At 37.7% G+C, this 25019-nt stretch overlaps 3 protein-coding genes across 10 annotated transcripts; all 3 read left to right on the forward strand.

Annotated features, from left to right (window-relative positions):
* The first annotated feature begins 303 nt into the window (after positions 1-303).
* LOC107004099 (pleiotropic drug resistance protein 2) lies at positions 304-6862 on the forward strand. 4 transcript variants are annotated; one of them, XM_015202328.1, is made up of 20 exons: positions 304-704; positions 791-911; positions 1009-1097; positions 1197-1281; positions 1355-1645; positions 1724-1814; positions 1934-2834; positions 2983-3143; positions 3453-3556; positions 3662-3827; positions 3916-4014; positions 4141-4271; positions 4493-4825; positions 4938-5228; positions 5329-5412; positions 5499-5632; positions 5704-5931; positions 6006-6177; positions 6258-6512; positions 6593-6862. In XM_015202328.1, the coding sequence occupies exons 1-20, from the start codon at positions 304-306 to the stop codon at positions 6860-6862; spliced, it is 4407 nt and encodes a 1468-aa protein (XP_015057814.1). The 4 variants fall into 4 exon arrangements, with proteins under 4 accessions (XP_015057814.1, XP_015057815.1, XP_015057816.1 ...); XM_015202329.1 differs by having other exon boundaries at positions 3916-3979; positions 4139-4271; XM_015202330.1 differs by having other exon boundaries at positions 3916-3951.
* A 1384-nt stretch (positions 6863-8246) lies between these two features.
* Positions 8247-16157, forward strand: LOC107004109 (pleiotropic drug resistance protein 2-like). Of its 5 annotated transcripts, none has more exons than XM_027913161.1 (20): positions 8247-8971; positions 9050-9170; positions 9330-9418; positions 9630-9714; positions 9804-10094; positions 10172-10262; positions 10418-11318; positions 11483-11643; positions 11741-11850; positions 11958-12111; positions 12192-12233; positions 13021-13151; positions 13664-13996; positions 14169-14459; positions 14557-14640; positions 14727-14860; positions 14949-15176; positions 15280-15451; positions 15542-15796; positions 15888-16157. In XM_027913161.1, exons 1-20 carry the CDS (start codon positions 8574-8576, stop codon positions 16155-16157), a joined length of 4341 nt encoding a protein of 1446 aa, XP_027768962.1. In that variant the 5' UTR covers positions 8247-8573. The 5 variants fall into 5 exon arrangements, with proteins under 5 accessions (XP_027768962.1, XP_015057830.1, XP_027768960.1 ...); XM_015202344.2 differs by having other exon boundaries at positions 11741-11844; positions 11946-12111; positions 12192-12290; XM_027913159.1 differs by having other exon boundaries at positions 11741-11844; positions 11946-12111; positions 12192-12255; positions 13031-13151.
* A 1488-nt stretch (positions 16158-17645) lies between these two features.
* LOC107004105 (pleiotropic drug resistance protein 2-like) lies at positions 17646-24360 on the forward strand. Its single transcript, XM_015202337.2, has 19 exons — positions 17646-18031; positions 18130-18250; positions 18368-18456; positions 18573-18657; positions 18769-19059; positions 19139-19229; positions 19357-20257; positions 20611-20771; positions 20886-20989; positions 21083-21248; positions 21333-21553; positions 21710-22042; positions 22129-22419; positions 22522-22605; positions 22699-22832; positions 22937-23164; positions 23255-23426; positions 23517-23771; positions 24022-24360. Exons 1-19 carry the CDS (start codon positions 17646-17648, stop codon positions 24301-24303), a joined length of 4395 nt encoding a protein of 1464 aa, XP_015057823.1. The 3' UTR covers positions 24304-24360.
* The last annotated feature ends 659 nt before the right edge of the window (positions 24361-25019 follow it).

Raw genomic sequence — 25019 nt, forward strand, 5'->3', positions numbered from 1 at the left:
TTTATATATGATTGAAATTACTTTTATGTATATACAGTAGATGTTGAACACGTTGTAACATAGATTTCTGTGTAAAAAGTTGAATGATAGAGTTTAAATTATGGATTCGCGTCTGTTATTTCCATGAGATCTTGAATTTTCCCATGTTGAGTTTGTTGGAGTAATGTATATGTTAACAAAATTGTTGTTGTAGTTATTTTTTAGTAAAATTTTCGTTCTGTTTTCTCTGTTTACAGGTTTGATCATTGAAAAAGAAGATATAAAGGGTGTTTTTTGAGTTTGATTTTATTGGAGGAGTGTAAAATGGAGGTAACATTAGGCCAGGATGAGCTGTCTAAGTCAATGAGTCGTCGATCTATGAGTAAGAGTATTCGATCAGTAAGTTCGAGGAGTTGGGCATCAGCCAGTGTTAGAGAAGTGATGTTTACAGCACCAGGAGGTGGTGATGTTTTTCAGAAAAGTACACGTGAAAATGACGATGAACAAGAGCTAAAATGGGCTGCTATTGAGAGACTTCCGACTTACGATAGGCTAAGGAAAGGGATTTTGAGACAAACGTTAGATGATGGGAAGATTAATTATCACGAAGTTGATGTTGTTCATCTTGGATTACAAGATAGGAAACAGATTTTAGAAAGTATACTTAAAGTTGTTGAGGAAGATAATGAGAGGTTTCTTAGAAGACTTAGAGGCAGGACTGATAGGTGAGTAATGTAGTAATATAACAAATTTCATTGATTTTAGTGTATTATGTGTTAATATCAAATATATATCTGTGTGTATGTAACAGGGTTGGAATTGAGATTCCGAAAATCGAAGTTCGTTTTGAGGATCTTTGTATTGATGGAGATGCATATGTTGGATCTAGAGCATTGCCTACTCTATGGAATGCTTCAATCAATTTCGTAGAGGTATTGTTTCATTTCGACAATGCCTTTGTTTCCTTTAGTTTTGTCGTACTTGTTAAACGATTGAATTCTTTTGTGTTTCCGTCTTCAAATTTCATAGGGGTTTCTTGAAAAGATCAAGATTGTGCCTTCGAAAAAACGGGTTGTTAACATACTGCGTGATGTGAGTGGAATCGTAAGACCCTCAAGGTATGGCATACGAACAATATACCCAGTGTAGTACCAGAAGGTGGGGTATGGTTTAATTTCTAACTCCTATATTGCTTTTGTGGTTCTTTCATTTTATAGGATGACGTTACTTCTGGGGCCGCCTGGTTCTGGAAAAACTACATTGCTAAAAGCACTTGCTGCGGTGCTAGACAAGGACCTAAGAGTGAGTGACTTTTGAACTTTCGATAGGTGGTCTGGAAGTTTTAGTTAAGTCGTGTGACGATGTGTTCTTTTAGGTGAACGGAAGGATCAGTTACTGTGGTCAGGAACTGTCGGAGTTTATACCTCAAAGGACATGTGCTTATATTAGTCAGCATGATGTTCATCACGGAGAGATGACAGTTAAAGAGACGTTGGATTTTGCTGGACGTTGTTTAGGAATTGGAACAAGATATGAGCTCCTTACTGAATTGTTAAGGCGCGAAAAGGATGCAGGAATCAAACCCGATCCTGAAATAGATGCATTTATGAAAGCTACAGCTGTTGCAGGCCAAGAATCTAGTCTTGTCACAGACTATGTTCTTAGGGTTAGACTCGTGGTTGAACTCGTAACTTTTCCTCCATGTACAAACTCAACTTGAACTGATTATTGAAGTGAATTACAGATACTTGGGATGGATATATGTGCTGATATATTGGTCGGTGATGATATGAGAAGGGGCATCTCTGGTGGACAGAAGAAGCGACTCACAACCGGTATGTAGAATATCACGTGAACCAAAGGAAGATTATTATATAACATTTGTTTTCGTCTTGTCTCCCGCACCATCTATCCAGCTTGCTATATGCGCCTTGTGACTACATTTGATGTGCAGGAGAAATGTTGGTTGGCCCTGCTAAAGTTTTCTTCATGGATGAAATATCAACTGGCCTCGACAGCTCAACCACATTTCAAATTGTGAAATACATGAGGCAGATGGTTCATATTATGGATGTAACCATGATAATCTCTCTTCTACAACCTGCACCGGAAACCTATGATCTTTTCGATGACATTATATTGCTTTCTGAGGGAAATATTATCTACCAAGGTCCACGTGAGAATGTCTTGGAGTTTTTCGAGGGTGTTGGATTCAAATGCCCAGAAAGGAAAGGAGTTGCTGACTTTCTGCAAGAGGTTACTTCTCTAAAGGACCAAGAACAGTATTGGTTCCGAAGAAATGAACCTTACCGATATATTTCAGTGGCTGAATTCGCTGAACGATTTAGAAATTTTCATGTTGGGCAACAACTTCTTGATGACCTTAGAGTTCCTTATGACAAAAACAAAGCCCATCCTGCTGCACTGGTTACGGAGAAGTATGGTATCTCCAACACGGAACTCTTCAAGGCATGCTTATCGAGAGAATGGCTATTGATAAAGCGGAACTCCTTCTTATACATATTTAAGACGTTCCAGATCACTGTGATGTCAATAATTACCTTTACAGTATTCTTTAGAACAGAGATGAAAACTGGTCAGCTCGTAGATGGAGGCAAATTTTACGGTGCCTTGTTTTTCAGCCTCATCAATATAATGTTTAATGGTACAGCAGAGCTTGCACTTACCATTTTCAGACTTCCTGTGTTCTTTAAACAGCGAGATTCTATGTTTTACCCAGCTTGGGCTTTCACTCTTCCTATTTGGCTTTTAAGGATTCCCATTTCGTTTATCGAATCACTGATATGGGTCTTAATTACTTATTACACCATCGGGTTTGCTCCTGATTTTACTAGGTATGTTCTTAGCTTACTCCTAACAACCAAAATATCTTGTGGCGAAATATGGCTTATCTGTTAGGCAGATTAGCCAGTGTGAATTTATGGTGCACATATAACAGTTATATTAGACTATATGCATTCAAACTTACCTACAAATTTTCAGGTTTTTGCGCCAATTCTTGGTCTTTTTTGCTTTGCATCAGTCGGCTCTATCTCTATTCCGTTTCGTTGCTGCACTTGGAAGGTCTCAAGTAGTTGCTAATACATTTGCAACTTTCACAATACTGATAGTCTTTCTGCTTGGTGGTTTCATTGTTGCAAAAGGTTTGTTTTCTCTTACACTCTTGGGGATTGGAAACTTCTCTATTCTGTTATAGGGAGATGTGGCCGAGTTGGTTGAGCAGGAGATCTTCCAATGGAGGGGTCTCAGGTTCGAACCCCCTTGCATGCTTTCTCAGTCGAGGTCGTTGCACGGGGCTTGCCTAGTGCAATTTACCTCTACTGTGTAGTTTGTGGGCCGTTATACTAGAGCGAGGCTTACCTTAGTGACTGCGGGTTCCCTTGTCATAAAAAATGACAATTTCACATAGCATGTCCAATATCTTGAATGCATTTTTTTATGTACTGGTGTAGATGACCTCAAACCATGGATGAGATGGGGCTACTACATATCTCCTATGACGTATGGACAGAATGCAATTGCCATCAATGAGTTTCTGGACGAAAGATGGAATACTGTAAGCTCTACTATTTATTGGTTCATCGAAAAAGCAACATAAAATGGTTGATATTTTCCATCAACATTAATTATCTTGACACATCCTATTCGTTGCTCTTTGCAGCCCAACGACGACACAAGATTTTCTGAGCCAACAGTCGGTAAGGTTCTTCTCAAGGCAAGGAGCATGTACACTTCAGACTATGTTTTCTGGCTCTGTGTTGTTGCGCTATTTGCATTCTCGTTTTTGTTCAACATTTGCTCTATCTTGGCACTGACATACCTAAACCGTAAGTCTCAGATTTTCTACACTATTTTTAGGTTTTAGAATTGGCTTTTGGTTCTGAATTCTGATCAGTTCTTGTAAGAAAAATGCAGCATTTGGAGATTCTAGATCAGTTAGTTCGGATGATGGCAAAATTAAGGAAACAAAGAGAACAGAATGGACTTCAGCATCTTCAGCTCCACTGACTGAAGGTAGAGACTCTTGTATTTTTCATAAAATGCAATCAGCGTTTAGACAATGCCATGATATAGAAGATGTTGAAATCCTTTCTCGACTCTTACTTGTAAATATTCTGAATACCTGAATGATTATTACAGGTATAGTTACGGATGTAAGGAACACTAACAACTCAAGTATTGAAGAGTCCAAGAAAAGAGGAATGGTTCTTCCTTTCCAGCCACTGTCCCTTGCATTTAATCATATCGATTATTATGTCGATATGCCAGCTGTAAGTAACATCTCTTGGTATTTAAGCTAATTTTCTGGTAATATATATACATGTTTTAAAGCTTAATGTTGAATGGATCCTGGTTGAAAACACCTAACTCTTTGTCAACTACTGTTTGAGCTACCGAATAATCTTTCGTAATCTTGAGTAATACTTTTTAAGGCAGGGGAGGAGTGGAATATGACCTTCTGTGGTTTAATACAGTTCTAATACTTTATCAGGAAATGAAAGACCAAGGAGTTGACAAGACTCGTCTCCAATTGTTACGAGATGTTAGTGGTGCTTTCAGACCTGGAGTTCTTACAGCCTTAGTTGGTGTGAGTGGTGCTGGAAAGACCACGTTAATGGATGTCTTAGCAGGAAGGAAAACGGAAGGCTACATTGAAGGAAGCATCAACATTTCTGGCTATCCAAAGAATCAATCAACGTTTGCTCGCATAAGTGGTTATTGTGAACAGAATGACATTCATTCTCCACATGTTACTGTTTATGAGTCATTGGTATACTCAGCTTGGTTGCGTCTCTCTCCAGATGTAAAAGAATATACACGGAAGGTGTCCTCTCTTATCTTATCCTTTTTCTTCGTATTATCAGTGAAGTTACTCAACTCTGTTTTCTGTTAAAAATGATGTTAAGCACTGACTTCAATTTTGCTGTCTTGTTTAGAATTTCGTCGAGGAAATAATGGAGCTGGTTGAGTTGAATCCACTGAGGGACTCCCTCGTAGGACTTCCAGGGGTAGACGGTCTCTCAACTGAACAGAGGAAGAGGCTGACTATAGCTGTAGAGCTGGTAGCAAATCCATCTATTATTTTCATGGATGAACCGACATCAGGACTTGATGCTAGAGCTGCAGCAATTGTGATGCGAACTGTGAGAAACACCGTGGATACCGGGAGAACTGTTGTCTGCACTATCCATCAGCCAAGCATAGATATCTTCGAAGCATTTGATGAGGTAGTTAGTACAAGCACTGTTGGATTTCATAACTCGTGGATGTTCGTTCATTGTGATGCAACTGTTCTTCTCGTAATCATGTCTAACGATTTTCTTTCAGCTGTTATTGATGAAAAGAGGAGGACAAGTCATATATGCAGGGCCTCTTGGTCATCATTCTCACCTACTGATCGAGTATTTTCAAGTGAGAATGATATCTTAATCAGATTTTGCGGGTGGGGGCTGCTATTAGAACAAATCATCGACTAAAGAACTGTTTTTTCCCCTCAGTCTATTCCAGGGGTTCCTGGAATCAAAGAGGGATATAATCCTGCTACTTGGATGCTGGACATCTCGTCTCCGGCTGTTGAGGCTCAACTTCAAGTAGACTTTGCTGACATTTATGCCAACTCTGAGTTGTATAGGTAACTTAGAAAATAGCGTAGTTGTATTTTTTATTTTTCTTCTTGTTTGTTACCTTATTCGGTTTTTGCAGGAGGAATCAAGACCTTATCAAAGAACTAAGCATTCCTGCGCCAGGATCCAAAGATCTTCACTTCCCCACGGAATTCTCCCAACCGTTTTTTGAACAGTGCAAGGCTTGCTTTTGGAAACAACACTTGTCCTATTGGAGGCATCCACAGTATAATGCCTTTCGGTTTGCTATGACAACAATGATAGGAGTAATATTCGGAATCATTTTTTGGAATAAGGGGAACCAACTGTGAGTAATCTTCGCAATAACAATCTACCTTTTTCTGTCATCACTTTTTACCTTATAGCTAATTATGACAACAGGTCCAAACTACAAGACCTGTTAAATATCGTTGGAGCTATGTATGCTGCTGTCATGTTCCTAGGTGGAACTAATACTTTAGCTGTACAGTCTATTGTTGCTGTAGAAAGGACTGTTTTTTATCGCGAAAAAGCAGCAGGAATGTATTCAGCACTTCCTTATGCATTTGCTCAAGTAAGTAAACTAACTGTAATATATTCGAGAGAACCAATTGGTCGTTGTGAAGTACTAATTCGTACTTTTCCCATATGCAGGTTGCAATAGAGACTATCTATATTGCAATTCAAACTTTTATTTACAGTTTCATTCTATACGCGATGATTGGATTCCACTGGACAGTTGGAAAGTTCTTCTTGTTCTACTTTTTCGTATTCATGTGTTTCGTCTACTTCACTATGTACGGAATGATGCTTGTTGCACTCACTCCAAACTACCACATTGCTGCAATCGTAATGTCATTCTTCCTCAGCTTTTGGAACTTGTTCTCCGGTTTCGTCATTCCAAGAACAGTAAGTACTACACCAAGCACTGCTTAAATACCGCGTTATATTGCACATTGTTCTGATGAAAACCATAACTACATATGCAGCAAATTCCTATATGGTGGAGGTGGTATTATTGGGCTTCTCCAGTTGCATGGACAATATATGGCCTTGTTACGTCTCAAATAGGCGACAAGAACAACCCCATTGTGATTCCAGGAGGCGGCGAGGTATCAATAAAGCTGTATCTGAAGGACAGCTTTGGTTTTGAGTATGACTTCCTGGGAGTTGTTGCTGTAGTTCATGTTGCTTGGGCTGTTTTCTTCTGTTTTGTTTTTGCTTATGCCATCAAGTTCTTGAATTTCCAAAAGAGATAAAGTGAAACTTGAGTTATAGTAGAAAATGTGTGAATTATAGCTATTACTGATCAAATGGAAGTGTTACTAAATCCCAAACAATATTTAAAGGATATGCTGATATTTTTGCTTCCGCTTCTGCGGCTCAATAGAATTAGTGGCCTAAAGCCAAATCATAAGTAAATATCTCAAGTATATTGGATAAAATTAGCACATGTGTGCAAATAGGACGTACACCTCGCGCGTCATATGTGCATTTTATGGCATTTTCGCGGAACCAGGATTTGCATTTTATGTTGCATTATGCTTTTCTATGTTCATTTTCTATGTCACATAGTGGCGGAACCACGATTTGCATTTTATGTTGCATTGTGCATTTTCTATGTCACACAGTGGCGGAATCAAAATTTTTAACAAGGGGTTCACAATATGAGAAGTAAACACGTGAACTAGTGGAAGGGGTTCGACATCTATTATACATATTTGAAAAATAATTTTAACCATATATAAATTGTAATATTTTCCGCCAAAGGAAATTCGGATGAATCTCGCTAAGAGTCACACATACATATTTTGTGTTGATTAGTACTTCAGAAAAATTAGTGCAAGCTCAAAAAGGATGAAGGGTGATATTATATTCTTATTTCAATTACTTGATAGATAAATTTATCTTATTTATTAAAAATATGATAATTTTCATTCGATATTCAATACGCACTTATCGTTTTGAGTCAAACTAATTCGAATTCACATAAAGTTTAGTAAAAAAATTACTGAATTTTGTTTCGTCCTTCGTCTATTTTGACTGTTTAGTATATACTGACTTGATACACCTCTTAAATCAATAAATAAAAAAATTTCTTTTGCTGTATCATCCTTTAAATATAATAAATTCGATACATATCCATAACGTGAAATCATTATCGCTTATAATATATATAGCGGATAAGTACCAATAAACACGATGAATAATTTATCTTCTAACCGAACACTTTCTTCAGAGACAGAAAGTTGCGTACCTCTTACATTAATTAATTAATAATTCAAATTTTTACCATATTTTCTACATATATGTTTCTTGTCATTTGGTTATTATGGGGTTTACGTCTTTTGGGTTTTGCCTATTTTTTTCTCCTGCATGATAGGGTCTGTTAGTTTTTCTTGTTTTTTTAGTAGAAACGTGAAAAGTTTGCTCAAATATTATTTGATTAGTACTATAAATGCAATTTTTAGGATAAAGTTTGAATCTTTCTTGATTTTTTTTGGACCCATTGTTGAATTTTTCCATATTGAGTTTGTATTTTGAGTGGAGCAATGTTAACTTTTATAAGTGGCAGAGAGTTTGTTTTTATGTTTTTGAGTTCTTGGAGAGTGTTAAATCGATTGGATTAGATAGATGTCGTGTAAACAGATATTGGCAGTAGTTTATTGAAACAAAGGGTATAAAGGGTGTTTTTTTGTTTTGTTTTTGTGTTTTTGAAGAGGGTAAAATCGATAGGATTAGATAGATATCGTGTTAACAGAATTGTTCTTTGTAGTTTGTTATGAGTGGTAAAGAGTTCATTGAAACATAGGATTTAAAGGGTGTTTTTTTGTTTTTGTGTTGTTGAAGAGGGTGAAGTTGATAGGATTGAGTTAGATAGATAGATATCCTGTTAGGATAGGTGATTGGAAGGATCTCGGAGACTCACTAAAGTACGAAAGCTAGGATCTTTGAGGGGAAAAAAAAGGAATGGAGGCAACATTAAGCCGGGGTGAGCGGGCCAAGTCATTGAGCCGGCGGTCCATGAGTAGACGTGGCCCGGGGATGAGTAGTTCGAGTTGGACTACACCTGGTGTTAGTGAAATGTATGGTACTGCACCAGGAAGTGATGTTTTCGAGAGAAGTAGAAGGGAAAATGACGATGAACAAGAGCTAAAATGGGCTGCTATTGAGAGGCTTCCTACGTATGATAGGCTGAGGAAAGGGATTTTGAAGCAAACATTGGATGACGGAGAGACGAAATATCATGAAGTTGATCTTGTCCATCTTGGATTACAAGATAGGAAACAACTCTTAGAAGGTATTCTTAAATTAGTTGAAGAAGATAATGAGAGGTTCCTTCGTAGATACAGAGACAGGACCGATAGGTGAGTGAAAATAAACAAATGTAGCAAAGTTCCTTGCTCTTAGTTAATTATGTTTTGATCAACTTTTGCATGGAACAGGGTTGGAATTGAGATTCCGAAAGTTGAAGTTCGATTTGAGCATCTTCGTATTGATGGAGATGCATATGTTGGATCTAGAGCACTGCCTACTCTATGGAATGCTTCCATCAATTTTGTAGAGGTACTATTTCATTTCAATCAAAATTTATTGATGTTGTTTTGCATACTTGTTAAAGTTTTCATTTAATTTTTGTGGTCATTGTAGTTGTTAAATAAGCTGACAAAATATGGTAAATGTACTGATGATTTGATTATTTTTTTCCGTATCCGAATCTCACAGGGGTTTCTTCAAAAGATCAAGATTGTCCCTTCAAAGAAAAGAGTTGTCAACATACTACGCGATGTGAGTGGAATCGTAAGACCCTCAAGGTATGTTCATCAGTTTACTGTTTCATCTAGAGTTAACTTATGAACCTAAATTATGGACAGTAAAGGATTTTAGGTATATCTCAATTAGTTTACCATTGTGTTATAAAACAAAAAAATGTATCACTTCATTTAGTCTTATTTATGATGGTTGGGACAGGCATTATGGAGATTGGAGCTCACTTGTATGTTATGTGGTTCTTGTATTTTATAGGATGACGCTACTTCTGGGGCCTCCTGGTGCTGGGAAAACTACATTGCTAAAAGCACTTGCCGCGGTTCCAGACAAGGACTTAAGAGTGAGTGACTTTTGAACTTTCAGTTTCAATATCATAGCCTGAAAGTTTTAATTAAGTGGTGTTCTGCCGGCAATGTGTTATTCTTTTAGGTGAATGGAAGAATCAGTTATTGTGGTCATGAACTGTCAGAATTTATTCCTCAAAGGACATGTGCTTATATAAGTCAGCATGATATTCATCACGGAGAGATGACAGTTAGAGAGACGTTGGATTTTGCAGGACGTTGTTTAGGAGTTGGAACAAGATATGAGCTGCTTACTGAATTATCAAGGCGTGAAAAGGATGTAGGAATTAAACCTGATCCTGAGATGGATGCATATTTGAAAGCTACCGCTGTTTCAGGCCAAGAATCTAGTCTGGTCACAGACTATGTTCTTAAGGTTAGACTCCTGGTTGCACTTGTAATTATTTCTGCATGTACAAACTACCTAGAACTGATTATTGAAGTGAATTATAGATACTTGGGATGGATATATGTGCTGATATATTGGTCGGTGATGATATGAGAAGGGGTATATCTGGTGGACAGAAAAAGCGGCTCACAACGGGTATGTGGATGTCATGTCAATCAAGGGAAGAGCATGACATAAGCGTTGTTGTTTGCGTCTTGTCTCTTGCAGCATCTAGGTTTTCTGAGTTTCTTGTAGGTGCATGTGCCACGTGACAACATTTAATGTGAAATTGGTTTTTTGACTGAATGCAGGAGAAATGTTGGCTGGTCCTGCTAAAGTTTTCTACATGGATGAAATATCAACTGGCCTCGACAGCTCAACCACCTTTCAAATTGTGAAATACATGAGGCAAATGGTCCATATTATGGATGTAACCATGATAATCTCTCTGCTTCAACCTGCACCAGAAACCTATGATCTTTTCGATGACATTATATTGCTTTCTGAGGGAAAAATTGTCTACCAAGGTCCACGTGAGAATGTCTTGGAGTTTTTTGAGAGTGTTGGATTCAAATGCCCAGAAAGGAAAGGAGTTGCTGACTTCCTGCAAGAGGTTACTTCTCTAAAGGACCAAGAACAGTATTGGTTCCGAAGAAATGAACCTTACAAGTATATTTCAGTGGTTGAATTTGTAGAGCGCTTTACTAATTTTCATGTTGGACAACAGCTTTTTGATGAACTTGGAGTTCCTTATGACAAAAGGAAAACTCATCCTGCTGCACTGGTTACTGAGAAGTATGGCATCTCCAACATGGAACTCTTCAAGGCATGCTTATCGAGGGAATGGCTATTGATGAAGCGAAATTCCTTCTTATACATATTTAAGACATTCCAGATCACTCTGACGGCAATAATTACCTTTACAGTATTCTTTAGAACAGAGATGAAAACTGGTCAGATCGCAGATGGAGGCAAATTTTACGGTGCCTTGTTTTTCAGCCTCATCAATATAATGTTTAATGGTACAGCAGAGCTTGCACTTACCGTTATCAGACTTCCTGTGTTTTATAAACAGAGAGATTCTTTGTTTTACCCAGCTTGGGCTTTCGCTCTTCCCATTTGGCTTTTAAGAATCCCCCTTTCTTTTGTGGAATCACTGATATGGATCGTGCTTACTTATTACACCATCGGGTTTGCTCCTGCTGCAAGTAGGTATGTTCTCTGTTCACTCCGAACAACCAAAAATTCTTGTGGTGCAATTGTTAGGCTGATGAGTCATGATATTTGGTCAATGTAAATTTATGGTGCACATATAACAATTAGTTTAGGAACTATATGAATCCATAATTATATTCTTGCACCTGCGAAATTTTCAGGTTTTTTCGCCAATTCTTGGCATTTTTCGCTTTGCATCTATCGGCTCTGTCTCTCTTCCGTTTTATTGCTGCACTTGGAAGGACTCAAGTAGTTTCTAGCACTTTTACAACCTTCACAATACTGATAGTCTTTGTGCTTGGTGGTTTCATCGTTGCAAAAGGTTGGTTTACTATTGAGAGTTCTTTTATAATCTACAAATACGAATATTTCACATGGCATGTCCAGTATTTTGAACACATTTCTGTGTACTGGTGCAGATGACCTGGAACCATGGATGCAATGGGGCTACTATATTTCTCCTATGACATATGGACAGAATGCAATTGCCATCAATGAGTTTTTGGACGAAAGATGGAGTACTGTAAGCATTACCATTACTTCATAAAAATGATGGCATTTATTGCTGACACTTTCCATCAACGTTAATTTATCTTGAGACATCTTATCCGTTGCTCTTTGCAGCCCAACAATGACACAAGATTTTCTGAGCCAACAGTCGGCAAGGTTCTTCTCAAGGCAAGGAGCATGTATACAGAAGACCATGTTTTCTGGCTCTGTGTTGTTGCCCTATTTGCCTTCTCGTTTATCTTCAACTTTGGCTTTATCTTGGCGCTGACATACCTAAACCGTAAGTCCCAGATAGTCTGTACTATTTATAGTTTTAGAATCGTCTTTTGGTTCTGATCAGATCTTGTAAGAAAAATGCAGCACTTGGAGATTCTAGGTCAGTTATTTCAGATGATGACAGAAGTAAGAAAAAGAAGCAAACGGAGCGGAGTTCACCAATTTCAACTCCGATGACTGAAGGTCAAGACTCTTGCATCTATCCATTTCTCATGGCTACAGCTTTTATTTGTACAAAATGATTATTTTTATCAAGTAAGGTAATGTTATGATGTAATAGTACCAAGGATGCCAAGCGCCCGGCCAAATTACTTCCTTAGAGAATCCAAAAAATTTCTAAAGAAAACACTCCAAAAAAAGATGCTTCTCAAAGAAACACTTCTTATTCCTCCTAGCCAGATGATCCACATGATGCATAAGGGAATGGCCCTCCAAACGTATTTCAATCTTCTGTCAATTTGCTGTCGTTACCAAGCTGATACCAGTTTTTCCCTTTCTTGAGCTCTAATAAAGAGAACGCCTTTTTCATTAACTTTGTGAACTGATGAATATTTGACCTCTGTAAGAATCTAGTGGGAGGCCTTGATAGAATCTTAGGACGTTATCCTCAAGCGTGTTCCTGCACATTTGTATGAAATGAGAAAAAGACCGTTTGAAGAACCATGTACTGGTACGACGTTGGTCATTCCAGATTTAAGAATATTATATCATTGGATTTGTGCATCTGCAGTTAAAAAAATTCTTGAAGGTCTGTAAATTATCTCTGAAATGCATGATTCTGGTGGCGGTATGGCCATTCTGTATATGACCATCCTTCATAAATTGCAATCAATGACACTATACGGGAGATGTTGAATCCTCTCTCTTCTTTTACCAGTTGTACATATTCTGACTACGTGAATGATTATTACAGGTATATCTAGGGGCGTAAGGGACACTAACAGCTCCAGTAGTGAAGAAGCCAAGAAAAAAGGAATGGTGCTTCCTTTCCAGCCCCTGTCCCTTGCATTTAATCATATAAATTATTACGTCAATATGCCAGATGTAAGTAACATTTCTTGCTATTTAAACGTTACCTTTGCTATGATTTAGTTCTTATTAGTTATCTGGTATTCAAGAATAGATGTTTCTCAAGGAATTCCTAACAATCTTCGAGAGGCTGGACACTTTGTGAATATATATTGTGTGTGCGCGCATTTCTCTCTCTCTCTCTCTCTCTCTCTCTTTCTCTGTCTATGTATTAAAGCTATGTGTGTTTGTTAGTCACATACTCTTTGGACCTACAGCTTAACATGTCCTGTTTTTAAAGAACTGGCGCTAGCGATATTCAGAACTTTCTATTTGATTTGCATGATTAGTACCATGTTCTAATGATCATTTGGCTAAACTAGTGGGAAATGTTTCCTAACAATCTTATAGAGATTATGATCGAAGTTTCTAAAAGAAAAAGCTTTCCTGAGTTACCAAACAACCTGTTGAATTCTTGACTTAATATTATAAAGGCAGGGAGGAGTGGAATATGAACTTCTGTGGCTTATACAGTTGTATTTTATCAGGAAATGAAAGTCCAAGGAGTTGAGGATACTCGTCTCCAATTGCTACGAAATGTTAGTGGTGCTTTCAGGCCTGGAGTTCTAACGGCCTTAGTTGGTGTAAGTGGTGCTGGAAAGACCACGCTGATGGATGTTTTAGCAGGAAGGAAAACAGAAGGCTCCATTGAAGGAAGCATCAGTATTTCTGGTAATCCAAAGAATCAATCAACTTTTGCTCGCATAAGTGGCTATTGTGAACAGAATGACATTCATTCTCCACATGTTACCGTTTATGAGTCGTTGGTATACTCAGCTTGGTTACGTCTCTCTCCAGATGTAAAAAAACAAACACGGAAGGTCGGCTCACTTGTCTTATCCCCTGACATTGTATTATCAGTGAAGTCTTTGTACTTTTTTCTTTTACATTGTTATCTTCATGATAAAGTCTACTTTATCTTCTGTTAAAAACCCTGAGAGCTCTCGTAGAAGAGGAGGTCAAGGACTGACTTTGATTTTTGGCCCTGTTTAGAATTTTGTCGAAGAAGTAATGGATTTAGTCGAGTTGAATTCTCTGAGAGACTCCCTAGTTGGCCTTCCAGGGGTAGATGGCCTCTCAACTGAACAGAGAAAGAGGCTGACCATAGCTGTAGAGCTTGTGGCAAATCCATCTATTATTTTCATGGATGAACCGACATCAGGACTTGATGCTAGAGCTGCAGCAATTGTGATGCGAACCGTAAGAAACACTGTGGATACTGGGAGAACTGTTGTCTGCACTATCCACCAGCCGAGCATAGATATCTTCGAAGCATTTGATGAGGTAGTTAGTGCAAGCAATGTTGCATTTCATAACCTGTGAATACCCATTTCTTGTGATGCAACTGTTCTCATAATCATGTCTAATGATTTCCTTGCAGCTGTTACTGATGAAAAGAGGAGGACAAGTCATATATGCAGGGCCTCTTGGTCATCATTCTCACCTGCTGATCGAGTATTTTCAAGTTAGGATCATATCTTTATCATATTATGAGGATGGGAGTCTCTCTATTAGAACAAATCAGCAACTAAAGAGTTGTTTTTTTCTCAGTCTGTTCCAGGGGTTCCTGAAATCAAAGAGGGAATCAATCCTGCTACCTGGATGCTGGATGTCTCTTCTCCGGCTGTTGAGGCTCAACTACAAGTAGATTTTGCCGACATTTATGCCAACTCTGAGCTGTATAGGTAATTTAGAAGATTGAGTAGTTGTATTTTTATTTTTCTTCTGGTTTGCTATTACTAAACCTTGGACCTTCCTTACCGGTTTTTGCAGGAGGAATCAAGAACTTATCAAAGAACTAGGCATTCCCGCACCAGGATCCCAAGATCTTCACTTCCCCACGAAATTCTCTCAACCGTTTTTTGAACAGTGCAAGGCTTGCTTTTGGAAACAACACTTGTCCTATTGGCGGCATCCACAGTATAATGCCATTCGGTTTGCTATGACAGCAATGATAGGAGTAATATTCGGAATCATCCTTTGGAATAAAGGGAACCAATTGTGAGTAAATCTTCTTCGTTGAGTCCCAAAATTAACATTGCGTAATAACAATCTTTCTACTTTTGTCATCACTTTTTTCCTCATAGATAAATTGTGATAACAGGTCCAAACAACAGGACCTTTTAAATATAATTGGAGCTATATATGCGGCTGTTATGTTCCTCGGTGGAACTAATACTTCAACCGTGCAGTCTGTTGTTGCCATAGAAAGGACAGTCTTTTATCGAGAGAAAGCAGCAGGAATGTTTTCAGCACTCCCTTATGCATTTGCTCAGGTTAGAGTAACTTCAATTAAACATATGCTATAGAATTTCTGGAAAATCAATTGATCATTGATAAGCGATTCATACTTGTGGCATATGCAGGTGGTCATAGAGACTATTTATATTGCGATTCAAACATTTATTTACAGCCTTATTCTGTTCACAATGATTGGATTCCAGTGGACGGTTGGAAAGTTCTTTTTGTTCTACTTTTTTGTTTTCATGTGCTTCGTCTACTTCACTATGTACGGAATGATGCTTGTTGCACTCACTCCAAACTACCACATTGCTGCAATCGTAATGTCTTTCTTCCTCAGCTTTTGGAACTTGTTCTCTGGTTTCGTTATTTCAAGAACGGTAAGTAAAACAAGCCTCGCATGATCAAAATAATAATAAGAAAGATCTTAGTATTGTGCATTTTTCTGATGAAACCATAATTCATTTGCAGCAAATTCCTATATGGTGGAGGTGGTATTATTGGGGCTCTCCAGTGGCATGGACAATATATGGCCTAGTAACGTCTCAAGTAGGCGACAAAAGCAATCTCATTGAGATACCAGGAAGTGGTGAGGTATCGTTAAAGTTGTATCTGAAGGAAAGCTATGGTTTTGAGTATGACTTCCTGGGAGTTGTTGCTGCAATGCATGTAGTATGGGCAGTTTTCTTCTGCTTTGTTTTTGCTTATGCCATCAAGTTCTTGAATTTCCAGAGGAGATAAGTGAAATTTGAGTCTGAATGTAGAGTTTTGCATTCACATAAAATGTGCATAAGCTACGCAAATATAATTTTTTTTGGAGAACTATAGCCTACTATAATGAATTTTAGTTTTTTGCTCACTGAGCTCATTTCATGGTTGCACAGAAATTATTCTTTTTGTGTGTCAATTTCTTCATCTTATTTTGTGGAAGTTTCTTCAAGGCATTATTTTCATGAACCACTGTGATGTGATTGTATAACTCCTTCACGTGACGCTTGCAAATAATATAACAACGAGTCCTAAGTTTGAATAAAAGAGCCAGAATGGATATATAGATGATTCATATCATGAACCTCAGTAGTTATTAGTTTGGATTTTTAATTGAGGCATAATTTGTTTTGAATACCAGCATGATAGATATGATGAGTATGGTTTGTGTGGTGGTTTAGCTTTAAAAACTCTTGCAACTGGCAAGTACACATTTCAACTTTGGGTATGCACATCTAGACATATCAACTCGTGTTCACTATGCAGTTGAACACTCTTAACTTACAAAATGATCACCTCTAAATTGTGTCACGCCAGTGTCGGAGTCCACGAGATACTATGGGTACGAGTTGGAGGGTTTAGTTGTCACTTGAACCAAGTTGAGGTGTCTAGATGTACACTTTCAAAGTTGGAGTACTTAGTCGCCAGCTAAGGCCAGGTTTAGTGTTTGTTTATGTATTACGATTCATTTCCCAAGTTCAAATTTAACAGGTAACTAAAGCAGAAAGCATACATACAAATGCATGTTATATAAGTTTACCAATTGAAAATCTTGATACTCCAAATCTGTCTGTAGCAATAAAAAAGTTGTAAATTTGAACTCTCATATACAATCAAGAAAAGACAAAAACTTGAATCTGTTGGAAACTCCAAAATCTGACAAAACATGGTATACAAAGAAAGTATGATAACCTGTAAACTCTAAAATATACTAATTCTTGGCTTTATTATCATCTGCAAACATAGAAACCTCCACTATATATACTTCCCAACTAATTTACTCCAATCAACCCAAGATTTTCCCTTTCTGCTCTACAGTTGAAAGTCAAAAATATAAGAAAAGGGAAATACAAAAAGCCAAAAAATAAAAAGCCTTAGATTATAAAGTTACATTATTTTCATTCATACTGATTCTATCTCATCCACTGTATATGCTTAAGTGAGTTCCTGATTTATTTAATGCTATTCCATTGAGTGGCATATCGCTACACCCTTCGCCGGAAAATTATATTTTTTATATAGAAAACAATATTGTGTATATAGTTCAAAGTTTACTTTTGATAGATAGATATATTAAATCTTGAATGCTTTTAGCGAAATTTCTGGTTTCGCCATTGCTATTAAGCATAACTTAAGTAACACATTTTTTGTTTTTCCATTGTTGAGTAGAACAGCATTGACGGAAATATTCAAGAATACTTGGTCCTGGACAGGGTGAAAAAAACTCTGTAGAGGATAAGGATGGCTTCATCAATGAGGGAAAATGAGCTGGTGAGGTCTATGAGCAAAAAGGCGAGCTTTTCGTCAGCTAGCAGGAGGGGATCTTGGGCTTCAGCAAGCCTTCGCGAGGCATTTGGTGCACCAGGAGGGGATGTTTTCGTGAAAAGCGGAAGGCAAGATGATGAAGATGAGCTGAAATGGGCTGCGATCGAGAGGCTTCCTACTTATGACAGAATGAGGAAGGGAATCTTGAAACAAGTCTTGGACAATGGGAGAGTTGTTCATGAGCAAGTTGATGTAGCTAATATGGGAATGCACGAAAAGAAGCAACTTATGGAAAATATACTAAATGGTATTGATGAAGATAATGAGAGGTTCCTTCTCAGGCTTAAAGATCGTATCGAAAGGTGAAAAAAAATATACAAACTGCTTTTCAGATTTTGAAAGAATCAAAGTTATTCCTTTTTGGAGAAAAAAGTATGAGATGATAAACTTTGTCAAACAGGGTTGGAATCGATATTCCAAAAATCGAAATCAGGTTTGAGCACTTGTCGATTGAAGGAGATGCGTATGTTGGCAGCAGAGCGCTTCCAACACTGTGGAATTCAACAATCAACTCATTAGAGGTAGTTAAATTTGCATTATCTGAATCTTTTGTATATCTAAGACATGGATCAGAAGATATTTATTCGAGTATTTATACTTAAGTTTGAGGATCACTCTTTGTTTACTTATGTTATTAGGGACTTCTCGGGCTTGTTAGGCTTTCACCGTCTAAGAAGAAATCTGTCAAAATACTGGATGACATTTCTGGAATTGTAAAACCATCTAAGTATGAAGTCCTTTTCCTAATATTGAGGCCTCCTTTATAATATCTTTTGACATAGTTGAGTTTCTGACCAGTTCCTATCACTGTTTTCTGTAAAAAATTTGGACTCTTATTATTAGGATGACACTGCTTCTTGGACCTCCAGCCTCCGGAAAAACTACGTTGTTGAAGGCACTTGCAGGAAAGCTGGAGCAAGATCTTAGGGTGTGCCATTTTCTTTCAGACAGATCATTCTTGCTGTTCTTTTAATGAAAAAACTGATAATCTTGTTAAAACTTGACATTCTTGAACTTTGTTCCTTTCAAATTAATGTAGGTAAAGGGGAAGGTCACCCACTGTGGTCATGAACTCAAAGAGTTCATTCCTCAGAGAACTTGTGCTTATATCTGCCAGCATGATCTTCATCATGGTGAGATGACAGTAAGAGAGACCTTGGATTTCTCGGGGCGTTGCTTTGGAATTGGTGCCAGATATGAACTTCTAGCTGAGCTCTCGAGACGAGAAAAAGATTCAGGAATTAAACCAGACCCTGAGGTAGATGCATTCATGAAAGCGATATCAGTGGCTGGGCAAAAGACCAATTTGGTCACTGACTCTGTTCTTAAGGTTCACTTTCCCTCTTAAAATATGAAGTTCCATTTATTTTCCACATATGTTAAGGTGACTAACTAGTTCTTTGCACCAGATACTTGGACTGGATATTTGTTCTGATACAATGGTGGGTGATGAAATGAGAAGGGGTATTTCTGGTGGACAAAAGAAGCGTGTAACGACAGGTATATGATGAATAAAACTAGCCAAGCTTGTAAAGTTAGTTTTGGTTATTATATTCTCAAGAAAGATCATTATCAAATTGAAATATGATAATACATACTTAAAGGTTGTTAATGGATCTGAATGCAGGAGAAATGTTGGTTGGACCTGCAAAAGTTTTTTTGATGGATGAAATCTCGACTGGCCTTGACAGTTCAACAACATTTCAAATAGTCAAATATATGAGACAGATGGTTCATATCATGAATGTGACCATGATTATCTCCCTACTTCAGCCAGCCCCAGAAACCTTTGATCTATTTGATGAGATTATCTTGCTTTCAGAAGGGCAAGTTGTCTACCAAGGTCCACGTGAAAACGTTCTTGAGTTCTTCGAGAGTGTTGGATTCAAATGTCCTGAAAGGAAAGGAGTTGCAGATTTTCTTCAGGAGGTTACTTCCAAGAAAGATCAAGAGCAATACTGGTCCAAGAAGAACGTTCCGCATCAATTTGTGTCAGTACTTGACTTTGTTGAGCACTTCAAATCCTTTCATATCGGGCTAAAGCTTTTCGGTGAAGTTCAAGTTCCTTATGACAGAAGTAGAACCCACCCTGCAGCATTGGTGAAAGCAAAGTATGGTATCTCTAACAAAGAACTCTTCAAGGCATGCTTATCAAGGGAGTGGTTGTTGATGAAACGCAACTCCTTTGTCTACATTTTCAAGACTGTTCAGATCACCATCATGGCTATCTTTACATTCACTGTATTCTTTAGAACGAAAATGAAGCACGGTGAAGCAGAAGATGGAGGAAAATTTTATGGTGCACTGTTTTTCAGCCTTCTCAATGTGATGTTCAATGGCATGGCTGAGCTTGCAATGACTATTTTCAGACTACCAGTCTTCTTTAAACAACGAGATGCTTTGTTCTATCCAGCATGGGCTTTTGCTCTTCCAATTTGGCTCCTTAGGATCCCCATCTCACTGATGGAGTCAGGAATATGGATCCTCCTCACATACTACACCGTTGGATTTGCACCTGCAGCTGATAGGTATGTCCACTATATTCCAAGATATGATACAGCTTCAGCTAATAGTATTATTGTGTTGTAGTGACTGTTCCTTTCTTAGTATGCTTTGTCATGCGGTCTTTAGCATTTTGCTTGGATTCTTCACTCCAATTGATTTTGATTTTCGAACAGCTTTGTAATGCTTTTACTTGAGCCGAGGGTCTATTGTAAACAGTCTCTCTACCTCTCAAGGTAGGGGTAAGGTCTGCATACACACTATCCTCACCAAACCCCACTTGTGGGATTACATTAGGTATGTTGTTGATACAACAACAGATCCTAGCTGACAATCGCGAACTTGCCAAATTTGCTAACAAGTTCATCACCTTAAATAGGTTTTTTCGGCAGTATTTGGCCTATGTGGGAATTCACCAGATGGCGTTGGGACTCTTCCGTTTCATTGCAGCCCTTGGAAGAACACAAGTAGTGGCCAACACTCTTGGTACCTTCACATTGTTGTCAGTTTTTGTCCTTGGTGGATTTATCATTGCCAAAGGTTAGCAACTGAAACTAGATAGATAAAGCTAATGAACTGAGCCTAGTTAATCATTTCTAGATTGAAATTCCATCATACTGTGATTCTGATATATGTAACTTGTTGTTCCAACAGATGACCTCCAACCTTGGATGAAATGGGCCTATTACCTTTCCCCCATGTCATACGGACAGAACGCAATAGTTCTTGTTGAGTTTCTTGATAAAAGATGGAATAAGGTAAACGAGCTTGTATTTACTTACGTCTTAGATATTCATTTTTTATTTTTGTCTTTTGATATTCTAAGAATATTTTACTCTACTCTCTTCTAGCCCAATGAGGATCCAAGCTTTCAAGGGAAAACAGTTGGAATAGAGCTACTTAAAGCCAGAGGGATGTTCACAGAGGACATTTGGTACTGGATTTGTGTTATTGCACTGTTCGCGTTCTCATTGTTTTTCAACCTCTGCTTCGTTGCAGCACTCACATACCTAAAACGTAAGAGATGATACTTGTTATTGAATTTCTTCCTTTTCTGGACACAAGTTTTAGTTTTGACCATCTTTTAAAACTTGATTGCAGCTCTTGGAGATACTAAATCTATTATGGTGAATGAAGAAGACAGTCAAAACAAGGAAAAGAAGATGAAAGTAACGCCGCATGAAGGTTCAGGAAAGAACACTTCAGAAGATATAAATTCAAACAGTGCAGCCAGTGCAACCAACAAAAAGGGCATGGTGCTGCCCTTCCAGCCTTTGTCCCTTTCATTTGAGCATGTGAATTACTATGTTGATATGCCTGCTGTAAGTTCTTTTCTCTATTTCTAGTGGTTCACTATAAATCTGAGTCAGATGTTGCAAGTATGGTTTCGTTTGGCATATCTTCAATAAATCCTGCATCCAATGTTGCCTGTATATAATCGAAATTCCTTACTGGTCGATGAATGATCTCTGAATCAGGAAATGAGAAGTCAAGGAATTGAAGAAACGCGACTCCAGCTTCTACGAGATGTGAGTGGTGCTTTTAGACCAGGTGTACTAACAGCATTAATGGGTGTGAGTGGTGCTGGGAAGACTACTTTGATGGATGTTTTAGCTGGAAGAAAAACCGGTGGATACATTGAAGGGAGTATCTGTGTTTCTGGTTATCCAAAGATTCAAGGGACCTTCGCTCGAGTTAGTGGCTACTGTGAACAAAATGACATTCATTCTCCACATGTCACTGTTTATGAATCTCTTCTATACTCAGCGTGGTTGCGTCTTCCTTCAGATGTCAACAACGAAACTCAAATGGTACAGTACATTCTCCTCTTATTTTGCCTGCAAGATTTTCTTTTCATCCACTGAACAAACATTTGCCATTCTCTTGTTTTGTTCAGATGTTCGTGGAAGAAGTGATGGAGTTGGTTGAACTTACATTATTAAGAAACTCTCTTGTTGGCCTTCCAGGAGTTGATGGATTATCGACTGAACAAAGAAAGCGGCTTACTATAGCCGTGGAGTTGGTTGCTAATCCTTCCATCATCTTCATGGATGAGCCAACATCCGGTCTGGATGCTCGAGCTGCTGCAATCGTCATGAGAGCTGTAAGGAACACTGTAGATACCGGGAGAACAGTAGTTTGCACAATTCATCAACCAAGTATAGACATATTTGAATCATTCGATGAGGTACTAATTTCTTGAATCTTGTCCAACATCTACAACTAGTTCATACAACCATTCACTTGAACTTGGATTTATCATGACTATACAATGCCACTATCCATACAGTTATTCTTGATGAAGAGAGGAGGACAAGTCATTTATGCTGGACCCCTCGGTCGCAATTCTCAACACTTGATAGAGTATTTTGAAGTAATATGACTATACATTTTGTACAATAGTTGTCATTCTATTATAAGTCCTCTAGAATCATGCAAATGATCTTTTATATACCAATTGTTTCAGTCTGTTCCCGGGGTTAACAAGATCAAAGATGGATATAATCCTGCTACTTGGATGCTTGAGGTCAGTGCTGCATCCGTTGAGACTCAGTTCAGTATAAACTTTGCAGAAATCTATACAAACTCTGATCTATATAGGTATGAGAAACAATCAAACTGATCAATTACTATTATTCGTTGTTCTATCCCCTACAACTATGTTTTGATCATGCTAAGTCTCTCGTAAACTCCCGAATTTGCAGGAGAAATGAAGAACTAAACAAGGAGCTAAGTACTCCAGCACCAGGGTCAAAAGACCTGTACTTCCCTACTAAGTACTCTCAGCCTCTATTGACTCAATTCAAGGCATGTTTATGGAAACAACATTGGTCTTACTGGAGGAATCCACAGTACAATGTCATCAGATTTTTCATGACAACGGTCATTGGAATTATATTTGGCGTCATTTTCTGGGACAAAGGAGGAAAATTGTGAGTCATTCTCCTACAACTTGAATACGGAGATTCAATTTTTAGTACTGAAGGTGAATCAACTCTTTAACGTACTATTTTTTCTATCAGTGAAAAACAGCAGAACCTTTCAAATCTTATGGGAGCAATGTATGCTGCTGTTCTATTTCTTGGAGGAACAAACACTTCTGCTGTACAATCTGTTGTAGCTATCGAGAGAACAGTGTTCTATCGTGAAAGAGCAGCAGGAATGTTTTCAGCCTTGCCATATGCTTTTGCTCAGGTATATGAGCTGAACATAAAGCTCAAATGCATTGTAAAATCATCGATTTTGTCAACAAATCAAAGTTTATCACTATTTGTTCCTTGACAGGTGACTGTGGAAACAATCTATGTCGGGATCCAAACATTCCTTTACAGCCTAATCCTTTACTCGATGATTGGATTCGAGTGGCAAGCTGATAAGTTCTTCTGGTTCTACTACTACGTGTTCATGTGCTTCGTCTACTTCACACTCTATGGAATGATGCTTGTAGCCCTCACTCCAAATTACCAGATAGCAGCAATCGTCATGTCTTTCTTCCTCAGCTTCTGGAACCTCTTCTCTGGTTTCCTCATTCCTAGGATGGTAATATCCCAAAATCATTCTTCTTTTCACAAACTAAATATAATGTTTATAATTACATCTTTATACTATGAGCACGCTACGCGTTTGGTAAACACTAAAACTGTTCATAAGCCAAAAACGGTCATAAGTTGAACACCTCTAACTCATAACACTTCTATCCAAACACATAACACCTTATTTATGAGATCAACTTTAGCATCTAAAAGTGATTTTCAGCAGCTTATCAGCTAACTCGAACGGTATATTGCAGCAAATTCCAATATGGTGGAGGTGGTACTACTGGGGTTCACCAGTTGCATGGACAATATATGGTCTCATCACATCTCAATTGGGAGACAAAACAGAACTTGTTCATATTCCTAGTCATGATGGTACTCCTACCTATATTCAACTGAAGGATTACCTCAAACAATACTTGGATTATGATTATGACTTTCTTGGAGCTGTTGCTGCTGCTCATCTTGCTTGGGTGCTTCTCTTTTTCTCTGTGTTTGTCTATGCCATCAGAGTTCTCAACTTCCAAAAGAGATAAAAGACGAGAAAATACCTTACAATAACATGTTGTATTGTTCTTTTTTCTTCATCACTATTTAAGGGAAATAATGTATGTACTAGATCTAGAATTTCATTCTTTCAAATTTGTATTAGTTGATGTTTTTGAAATGAAACTAGTTTCTGGACACGTGCTTTGCACGTTTGTTCTATTTGAATTTTTATAGACATGTTAGAACGACTAAAATGCTATGTAAACATATATGTGAACAACATGTAATGAATAATATAATACAAAAACCATAAATAAATCTTTAATAATATAATTAAAAAACACCAAATAAAGGGCATATTTTGATGTTTCAAATTAATTCTTTTTAAGCAACCTACTATAACTTTTGAACTTTGGTTAATAGTTAGCAATATTTCAATAAAGTCACAAGTGGATAATTTGAGCTCAAATAAGTATTTAGACTTACGACAATAAAATATTTATGGAAAACTAAATTAAGAAGTCTAATAGAGAAAAAATAAATAAAAGATAACAAAAAAGCTACATTGAAAAAGGCTAAGTCATTATGTGTATAAACTTCACTTTAGTGCTATTTACCACGACGGATTTGTAACATGAAATTTAAATTTTGTATGTTAAAGATATAAAAAAAAAACATTCTACAGAAATAATAGGTAATGAAAGGACAAAGAATTGAAAAAATAGATGAATATGAAATCATAAATCTTTTAATTGATGTCTTC

The sequence above is a fragment of the Solanum pennellii genome, chromosome 11, assembly GCF_001406875.1.
Source record: "Solanum pennellii chromosome 11, SPENNV200".
Taxonomy (NCBI): domain Eukaryota; kingdom Viridiplantae; phylum Streptophyta; class Magnoliopsida; order Solanales; family Solanaceae; genus Solanum; species Solanum pennellii.